General features: G+C 37.1%; 1 protein-coding gene across 1 annotated transcript; it reads right to left on the bottom strand.

Moving 5' to 3' along the window:
* Positions 1–964: 964 nt before the first annotated feature.
* On the bottom strand, positions 965–2,641 carry helt (helt bHLH transcription factor; the record flags this gene model as incomplete). The annotated part of the gene is made up of 4 exons (XM_079219543.1): positions 965–1,440; positions 1,698–1,794; positions 1,945–2,049; positions 2,615–2,641. The coding sequence occupies 4 exons, from the start codon at positions 2,639–2,641 to the stop codon at positions 965–967; spliced, it is 705 nt and encodes a 234-aa protein (XP_079075669.1).
* Positions 2,642–10,639: the final 7,998 nt, after the last annotated feature.

Below are 10,639 nucleotides of genomic sequence, written 5' to 3'. Positions count from 1 at the left end.
ATTTTTCTTTCAAAGTTATATTATATTGTACATTTAATTGTAAATTGAACATGCTCCTATTTCTTGCACTGTGTTTATTTTATGTTATGCACCACCCGCCATGACAAATTCCTATATGTGAAAACATACGTGGCAATACATGGTTCTGATTCTGATTCTAAAGTTAAGAAGAAAGACAACTTGTATCTTGTTTTAACACTCTTTGAGATCATGCAACTTTTCATACAAAACACATCATAATGTTATTCATAATGAAACTGTATTTATCAACTTGTTTTCCCTTATTACGTCCCAAACTGTTTTTGTATTCAATCACAGATTTGAATGTTAAGTAAGGGAGAGTCAATGGTGGTGTTAACTGCAGGTCTGTTTAAGTGCAGGAGCATGTGGCTCAGTGTGAATCAGGCTCATGTCTGCCCCATGTAAACTGATGCTGTGACACATTACACCCTCAGATCAGCACATAAACATGTGGAGGAGACTGACCACTGAAGGCATAGTGCGCCAAAAATAGTGAGCATTTTGATGAAGTTTGGGCCCAGTCTGGCTTGTTCTAATTATTTATTTTACGATGAAAAACAGTCCTAATTCCCTTTAGTTTCAGAAAAAGATATCTATGCTGCATGTTGTTTAGATGTTAGTTAATTTAATGTATATTTCATCAATAATGTATCAGGCAAAATCACAATATCACAAATGATTCACTGAAGATTGAACATCTTTCACAAAGGTGCAATATTGTCTCTCTCTTCCCATCTTTTGCCATTTTATATCCATGACATGATTTGTAATTTATTGTTATTTGGGAGATCTATGCGTCACATAAACACTTAAAACTGAGTGTAAATGATCACAAAACAGTTTGAGTTTTAGTCCGAAATATTTATTCACAACATGTACAAGATCTATTTCCATCATTCACAAATATATAAATAAAAACAATAGCAAAAGATAGCAAAACTATTCACATGGCGTGTTGCGCACTGTGCAAACTGAACGTGTTTGCGTGCGTGTGACCGAGGAAGTTGAAATAGTGGTGATCGAGTCCCTGCACCGGTGAAAGGTATCCACCGTGCTGCGGGGCATGCGCAGAGAGAGGCACTGCCGGGTACGAGATGGCCGGGCTGCGGGTCGAGCTGTGCCAGGAGAAGTGTCCCGGTGGACTTTGCTGGTAAACGGAGTCAGACGGGCTGTGGCTTTGGTGCTCCGGAGAGGAGTGCAGCTGGCTGAGGTAGTCACACGGCTCCGGCATCGAGGCGACGGAGCCGAACACAGGCTCGGTGACCACGCGAGATTTAGACTGTAAGAAGGCGAGGATCCGTGCGTACTTGATGTCTTTGGTTTCAGCCCTGTCCTCTGTGGTCAGATAGTGCACGAGGTTCTTCATGCACTCGTGGTATCCGTAGTGGAAGTAGTTTGCGAATTCAGCTAGTAGTTCACCTGGAAGGAATCAAATAAGCATCAACGATTACAACCCCGCCGACATGAAGCGATCAACAAGTCTGGCGCAACATAGTTTTTGTGCGTAAAGATGGAGTTGCAACAAAATGTATACGTTTAAACTCAAACTTACATAAACAGACAAACAACTAATAGTTTTACCTAATCAGAATAGCATAAGTTGTCATACAATCGTATAACAGAATCGTGGGGTTGAGATGCGTAAAGTGTCGGAGCTCTGTGAAACGTTGACTCACCTTTTTCTCTTCCACGGGGGAAATCCGCTGAGTGCAACGCTCGCAGGTACTGAACTGTCATTTCCAAGATTTCAGCTTTCTCCAGTTTTCCAGAGTTCTACAAAATATTTAAAAAAATCCAACATTAGAACATGTTTACATGATTATTCGAAAAAAACGTGTCTTATAAACACGTCCTTGCTAAACGATTAATATTGTAAAATAAATGCGAGTTCTAAGAGAAAATGTAATCCATATTTTACAATACCTGTTTTGCCAGAGCCATTGGTACAGTTTTTCCTAATTCGTTGAGGCAGCGGTTAATGCGGTCCCGTCTTCGTTTCTCAATGACTTTGTGAGAGATGGGAGTTCTCTGTGAAAAACAAGGGAGAGAGAAAACATTAGATAAAGTAATACATCTCATTCATCACAACTATACTGTCAGTCAGAAACACGAACATGAAACAACCAGGAAGATATAAATCAAGAGAAATGCAGCGATGAAATATGTTTGGAAACTTGGCTATTTTTGCGCGCTGCGCGCTATCCTGCTCCAGAGCGCGCGACGGACATCTGCGCGCCGAGCTTTAAATGCCTTATTGGAAATATGTTAAATCTATTTCAATACAGTTATTAAGTATATGTGTTTATAACCGAATAAATTCCATTAGAATTGCCCAAATATTCCGTAACTGTCTGATAGGCTATTTCAGAAAAGTAGTGCGCTATAGTTATTCTGTAACGCGTGCCACAGAGGTGGTGGGCAATAGATCTCCCCTCCACTAGCAGGAACATTACTCCAAATTGTAGCCGAAGAATATTCGATGTAAATGATGAAATATAAAGTCCCATAAAGTGACTCAAAAGTGTTAAAAAAGCAGCGTTGCCAAAAAAAAAAGTGCAGTCCTCGTTGTGCAGAGCGCACATGGAGCGCGTACCTTTCTGTCTTTCATTTTAGATGCCATCGACGAATGTCCGACAATTTTCTATAAAAACCGGGTCAGCAGGGAAGATAAGTCGACTATGTTGCTCTGGCAGAAGATGAGGAGAGACTGAGGTGTTAAGTGGAAAGCCGGTCCTTATAAAGGATCATCCAAGGGACTCTGGCATTCATGGTGTAAATTATTCCATGGGATTAGAGCCATGCATTTGGGTAAATGTGTGCATTTAGGATCAGTTAAAGAAATAGTAAAAACCTAAAGCCATGGGCTAGCAGGGGGGCAAACCTGCTTTGTTAATCCACGTGGCTGTTCAAAAGACACGTGATTACTTTCGGAATATTATTTGCATAGTAACAACCCAGGCGGGAAATAAGAGGCGAGCGTTGGATCGCCTGATCCGGCGGGGCGCACTGTGCGCACTGAAAACAAAGCCGGCGAAAAAAGAAACCCTTTTTCTTCCAACTCGCGTTTCTCACACGATCGCCTGTTTACAAATCCCAGCAAGCGATCTTAACTCTCATCCAAGCCCGGTCCGAGTTTTAAGGCCTGTCCAGTGTCATTAGAGTAATTAAGTAAGCCTTTAATAGGCTGTTCCGCCAAGTTCAGGGGAGATCTTTTGGAGACGGAGTCCCCCCGTTTGTTCTCGGCGTTTCTCACACGACTTGGTGACACGTCCATCTTTTATGAGAGATGGCAAGCTTTTTGTTTACATTCTTCATTTTGTTGGACTCCTCGGCAGGTGTGTGATTAGCCCTGGCACACGAGCGTCGTCTGCGTCAGGGCCAGCGTCTCCAGCAGCCTCTGGCACACGAGGGTTACCCACCACTGGAGACTCTTTGGAGAGGCTCAATTTGTATCCTATTATCCTATAAGAAAATGTCTATTCAGTCGAATGAATAGTTTCATTGGCCTAAATTTTAATAATGCTGTGAAAGAAGGGGAGAAATAAAGAAGAATGCAGCTGGTGTGAACGCGCATTATTCCCCGTCACCTGCAAGATGGGTAGCCTGGAGACCCCTATTCATTTGCCTAATTTCGGTCAACTTAACAAACTTTGGGAGAAATTATACTGCTATTGTTATGAAGGGTGAAGCTTTCTGATCGAATTAACAGCATGTTTTGATCCGGTAAATGTCATTAGAAAGAAAGAAACAATCGCGTTTAAAGGGGCCTGGGTAATGCGCCAAGTGGAGACGCCAAAGCGCAAACTGCACAAAGGGTGCTAGTAAATGCCACAGGGGACTTTTGTACCCTCACATTGCTCAAGTTTTTCCCCCCAAACAAAGGGCATTATTTTATACTTGAATACATTTCATACAACAATTGGCTGTTTTCTTCAAACATATTTTCACAGCAAGTTTAACAACAGGTTTATTGTGTGCGCTCCTCACAGACTCAAACTGCTCTCATGCGCCAAAACATTGCTCCAATTCTTTATTTTGTCACTGAGAGCGTTTTAATCTCGAAACTTTCAGCGTGCTTGGATATATTTGATCCTGTGAGCAATGTAGAAGAATAAAAAGCGGCGGTGGTTGGTAAAGAAAGGCTCACAAGACATCTGAAGTGTTTGGAGAGTTTTCAGAGCACCATGGAGAGAAAAGCGCGAGCGAGCGGGACGGGGGCATAAAATCCAATTACTTCACTGTGCAGTTTTAACACTTTTTATGTGTTTATCCTTTGAAATATGGAGGGACTTGTGTGCTATTGCTAAAAAAAGAAGAAGAATTAAATACTGGAAGTTTTTGCTGACCGACTTTGTTACGTCAATGCTGCGTACGAGGCCAAGCGATGCGTCATGATACAACTGTGGTGTGCACATTTAATTTCCCTGTTAAAATATTTTGTTAAATAGTCCAACAACTATCTTATTGGAAATTAACGTTTGGTTTTTTCATGTTTTTAAGCTCTTCTCAGTAAAATATCCACTACATATCCACATGTTATTTATCACAAATGGTGCCAATATTGGTATAATTTAAAACAGCTTGTTGTTTTGTGTTTATTTATTGATGCTTATTCCTAACATATGTACATACAAAATAAATATTACATTACTGCTCGAATTTGGTTATTCAGAATGGTTGCATGTGTAGGACACATTAGTATGAATGCTTTATCGATCATTATTGTGTGTCTTGATAGTATTGATCTAATTAACCCTACAGGCACTAATGTGCAATATGGTACAGTTGAAAGTTACATTGCATAATGAGTCACTGCTGCGTTCTCACCTTATTAATAACGAGGTCGCAAGGGACAGAAATAACAGCATAACTGCAACAAAAAAAAAGAACTTTAGTACCAGATGCAACAGGACATACACGAGATTTAAGGATTGGTCTTCACTGATATGAGACCATCAACATGAGGTGGGCATTCCTCTGTATTGTTCCTAAAGATAGATATGCTGTCCACAGCTACTGCGTGAACAAAAATATACCGGAATATGAATACCTTTTACTTTAAATATTGCCATTTTTGACGCAGTTGTCCCACTGGTACACATAGCTGCACATTCAGCTGTTCCTGTTATTAGAGTGATGTCACTAGATCCCAATGGAAAATATCGTGTATGCAAATCAAAACACAGCAATCAGTTACTGTTTAGTTATTTCCCATGTAGCCCAGAGCAAGAAAATTATCATATTGAAAATAATCACATCCCTTAAAATTACATTTTATGAACAAAATCAACTGAAATCAGCAGGTGAGAGCAGTGAGATCTGTGTGAATATGAAACAATGACTGTTGCATTCAACAGACCGTGATTGTTCTTACTTGTGTGGTTTTATTATGAAATATCTAGCCTATAAGGCTACTATATTCATTTAAAACACATTGCACATGTTTATATTGCTGTTATATAATCCTGCAGTTTTTTGTTTTGCAAAATACACACACACACACACACACACACACACACACACACACACACACACACACACACACACACACACAATCCCTAAAAACAACAATGCTTCTGGAATATTACTCAAAATAGTGTGTCTGCTCAGAAGTGGACTTAATCACTCGTTTTAATATCTTGTGGTATCTCTAACGTCAGTACACCAACCTGGTACAGGAGAATATAAACAAGCCTCCAGCCAAGCCTAATTTGTGACAGCAGATCAGTGTTGGACTATATGTGTGTGTGTGTGTGTGTGTGTGTGTGTGTGTGTGTGTGTGTGTGTGTGTGTGTGTGTGTGTGTGTGTGTGTGTGTGTGTGTGTGTTTATGCGTGCGCGTGTGTGTTGTCAGGCGCTGCGCTGTGACCCGTGGTGACCTCTGAGGGTCCCGGACACAATCCTTTAGCTTGGTGCGCCACCCTCCGCCTGAACTGCAGCAGTTCACACGGTCCCCATTGAGCCTTGGAAATGATCTAAGCTGAGTTCAGACTACATGGTTCAGCAGCTACAGGCCCTTTGAAAAACAAATACAACAGAAACAGGGGCTGGAGATTTACTTTTTAAAACTTCTAAACATGGGAGCAAAATGATATGGCATTCCTCTCCTCTCATACAATCTGTAGTGATATAGTAATGATCTTTCAGAAGGTAAAATATGTTATATTGTTTATATATCACTTTAATCTATTTACATTTAGAGGAACGTTACAGTGATTTGTGTATCTTGGGAGATGAAAAAGGCAATAACATAAACTTAACTCAGACATTATATAATAATGATTTACAATATGGAAAGATTATTAAACGCAATGTTTTCCAACCAACAAGTGATACGCTTATGTTTAGCGAGGCTATTGGTATCATTTTGTTGTGTCTGAAGAGATAATTATTCTTTAAAAGATAATTATTCTTTAAAATTGCGTTTTTAAATGAACGCTCCTATTATCCTCTCTGTTGAAAGTGGTTAAACAGCTCCCTCTCTTGGTACATCCTGGTAACTTCAGTGGTCACTGGAGGATATTTTAGGGGAAAATAGCTACACTGAGACAAAGTCTTGTCTCCATTAAATATAAATGATAAACTATTATGTTATTATATAATTGGATTGTAATCAAAGCAGAATTTAGCAAGGATTTTAGAAATACTGAAGTCAAAGGAAAAAAAAGCCTCTATAAAAGCCTATTTCATCTATAATAGCAATTCAATTATATTTTTTCCCGGAAATTCCTTTGGAAAGCAGGAGCTGCTCATGACTACACCACACAAAACAAAACAAAAAACGTAAATACTAATTCAAATAACTGGCTTAATTATTTGTCTCCATTTTCATAAGTTATTGATGACATACATAGTTAGTTTTTTCTGGAAAATTATTTGTGGGAAAAAAAGATAAATTCTGCTCAAACACTCTCCAGGGCAAACACTCTAATGAAACACTCTAATGAAAGCGAACAGCTCGTGCAGGTAGAACATTCACGGCCCGCCACTGCATATAAGTAAAGTACAATTGTTTCATTATTAAATATTGAGTATTGATATGATATATTAAATAAAGCAAGTGAATATACTTTGTTGTAGAAACTCAGACCTGTGGTCTCTACTCATCAAATCCAAACCAATATAACCAAATACAGTATATATTTTCTTTCTTTTTTTGTCATTGTCATGTGATATATATATATATATATATATATACATATATATATATATATATATATATATATATATATATATATATATATATATACTTTTCCTCTTTCATCCATGTGAATGTTTTGCATTTTTTAAATTTGTAGATTAAGTTCATTCGAGAGTCTGTGCTTTTATGTTTGTTGTTGATTTGTTGGTTTTCTTTTTGCATATGCCTACATGGGTCTCTGGAGTTTTCTGTGTCACTATATTGACTATAAGCTATAGCTTATAGTCAATATAGTGACACAGAAAACTTCATATGCAAAAAGAAAACCAACAAATCAACAACAAACATAAAAGCACAGACTCTCGAATGAACTTAATCCACAAATGTAATTGTTTTTAATATTAAACTATTAATAAATAGTTTAATAATTATAATAATACATGTTATTTGTATAGCGCTTTAAAAGGTACTCAAGGCACTTTACATGGTAAAGACAAACAACAAGGTAACAACAAAACAAGAAAGAGGACAATAGTGAGAAACACAATTACAAAAATCTAGTATCACAGACTAAATGCAGATTTAAATAAATGTGATTTAAGTGCTGTTTTGAAAGTATGAGTGATGGAGAATGTGATGGGGAGCAGAGATGGGCAAAAATACATCAAAATGTATTTTGATACAAAATAAAAAATACCCCTCAAATAAATGTATCAAAATAAAATACAAAATACTGGAAATACTTTTTTATGGATTTTCCGTTTTCTCACATTCACAATTTGATATAACAGAGCATTCAGGTTTATGTATAATGTACACAAAGTTTAGGTGAACCACACAAAAAGGAAGAACAGTCACAGAATGTCAGTGTAACTAAGCAAAGCTATTAAAAGACAACAACTTGATTGATTATGTGTATATATATATATATATATATATATATATATATATATATATATATATATATATATATATATATATATATATATATATATATATTATTAATGGGGCTTAAAACTAAAAATATGGGGGCAGAATTCTTCATCAGGAGATTTTCCTCACTCTCAAAGTCGTACTCCCATGAATTGATACCAGAGCCACTGATGTGACAAAGCAAAGAAAAAGCTGCAAAGTCTTACAAGAGCATATAAGTCCATTTTACATGTTTATAACACAATTCAACCATAAATATTAACATAAACCATAAATATGACTCAAGAGGACTCGAAAGTGACTCGAGAGAGAGAGCTTCCCAAGTTATGGAAATATCTATTTCAAGATATTGCAAGATATCAACCACATTCCAGCCAAAACACTGAAATATGACTTACTTATGATTAAACAATATTCTACAGCCTTGCTTGGTATGTATTGGTGGTTAAGCAGAGCCAGCCCCTCTGTTGTGGAACCAGAGAAGTCCAAGGTCCAGGAAGAAAGTTTGCTTTCAGAGACCTTTACCCTAGGTGCACGAAATGTGCACTTTTCGTTTTTCCTCTGTTCTATCATAAACTAAACCAGTAACACATATACTGCTATATTAACCTTGTATCTAGTCTCACACGTGTTTTCTGTATATTATACCTTTTGGAATTATTCAAATAGCCCTTGTGGTTGAGGAGAGATTCTGTGTTTAGTATGGGTATGCGAAACCATTCGGAATTTGAGAAAAAAGGCTGGGTCTTAAGCGGAGCCCATAAACTTTGGCTTTGTATCAACAAGAAAATATTCATCACATATGAAAAGCATCACACATGAATTAGGCCTATACTATAAATGCAAAATATAGAATTAAAACGAGTTGTACACAGGTAAAGAGCCTCAATAAATTACTGTACATCAAGTTCTGCACAGAAAAATGAATAAAACTAAAAGGTAAAAAGTAAATCAATACTAAGTGAACAGGTACCTTAACAAGTGAGTAGCCTACTTACTTCTCTTTTACTGTACATAGGCCAGTGGCATGGTAGCCTACTTCTTGCTCTCTTACATAGGCCAGTGGCATGGTAGCCTACTTCTTTCTTTCTTACATTGGCCAGTGGCATGGTAGGTCACTTAGTTCTGTATTACAGTGTTAAGTGTCTCATACAGGTGCACACTGACATCTTTATGATATAATGATCCTTACATTTTAGTTATTATACCCAGCCACCGAGTAGCCAGTTTAGTTGAACTTTTCAACAACTAACTTTTCAAATATTTATGGTGTTAACCGCCTCCTGTGCGGATGGAATATTATTCCTGCAAACAAGAACAGTCTCTCAGCTGAAGAGGGGAAGGTTGTGTTAAATCCAACAAAAAGGAGCTTGATAAGTGGACTGTTTTTTGATTCGTGGAGAAAGTATTTTGAGTATGTTAAACACAAAATCACTCTAAAGTATTTTGTTACAAATTACGTTCGATGTTTTATTGGCCCTATCATATACAAATTACAAAATACTCAAAGTACTTGAAATACGTATTGCAAATACAAGTAATAGAAATACTGCCCATCTCTGATGGGGAGATAGTTCCAGAGGGGTTAGCAATGGAGAAGGCCCTGTCGCCCCCAGGTCAGATGCTTGGACAGAGTGTGTGGGTGTGTCAGCAGATGAGGTTGCGTGTGGGAACGTGTCAGTGCAGGGTTAATAGTGCAAATGATAACACTCCGTTTGTCTCACTTCACTGCAAGAAGAAGCTACATGTGACTTTTTACCAGAAAAAAAGTTAATTTGAATGTATTAGAGACGCTAATGAAAGGATCTTAGTATAGCATTGTGGGGGGTTTAAAAGATCATGACTTATTAAGTGGGTGGGATTTGTTTGGGGAATCAATAAAGTGTGAAGAATTATGCTGTTACAACAAAATAGTAAAATGTAATTTTCTGAAGTAAAAATGTAGAAGTAAGAAGTGTCAAATGTACTGATTTTGCAGAAAAATATCCCTTGCAGAGGTATTTGTGACATTATTATTATTATTATTATTGTTGATACCGATTCATCAGCATGTTAATAGCATTTTATTGTTAGCTGGTTAGAATTTAGCGATTTTCAAATACTGTATATAGCTGGGGTGAAAAGTACATGTACTATACAATTTTGAAGTACTTGAAGTATAATGATATGATATACTTATATAGTATGATATGATATACTTATATAGTATAATGATGTACTTTAAATTCCACTACATCTATTCAATAAATGAGTTACTCTACTAAATCAGATTAATAATGCAAAGTATAATAAATACATCATTATAGTTTATTAGTGTTGATTTAATAAGACTTATTCATCAGGGGGAACTCAAATGCTACCCAGTCGTATGTTAAGTAAATAAAAGTGGTCCCAACTTCATTAGCGACAGTATAGAGTAGCATATGATTGAACTATTCAAGTAAATAACAAGTATCTTAAAATAGTTTTTCAGTACAGCACTTAAGTAAATAAGTGTAGTTAGTAGCTACAGCTGCATGAGTAAGGTAACTTCTCCCCGTCTCTA

Source organism: Taurulus bubalis, assembly GCF_910589615.1.
Source record: "Taurulus bubalis genome assembly, chromosome: 6".
NCBI classification, from domain to species: domain Eukaryota; kingdom Metazoa; phylum Chordata; class Actinopteri; order Perciformes; family Cottidae; genus Taurulus; species Taurulus bubalis.
Note: the sequence above shows the minus strand (reverse complement) of the source record. Positions and strands in the feature narration are given on the sequence as shown.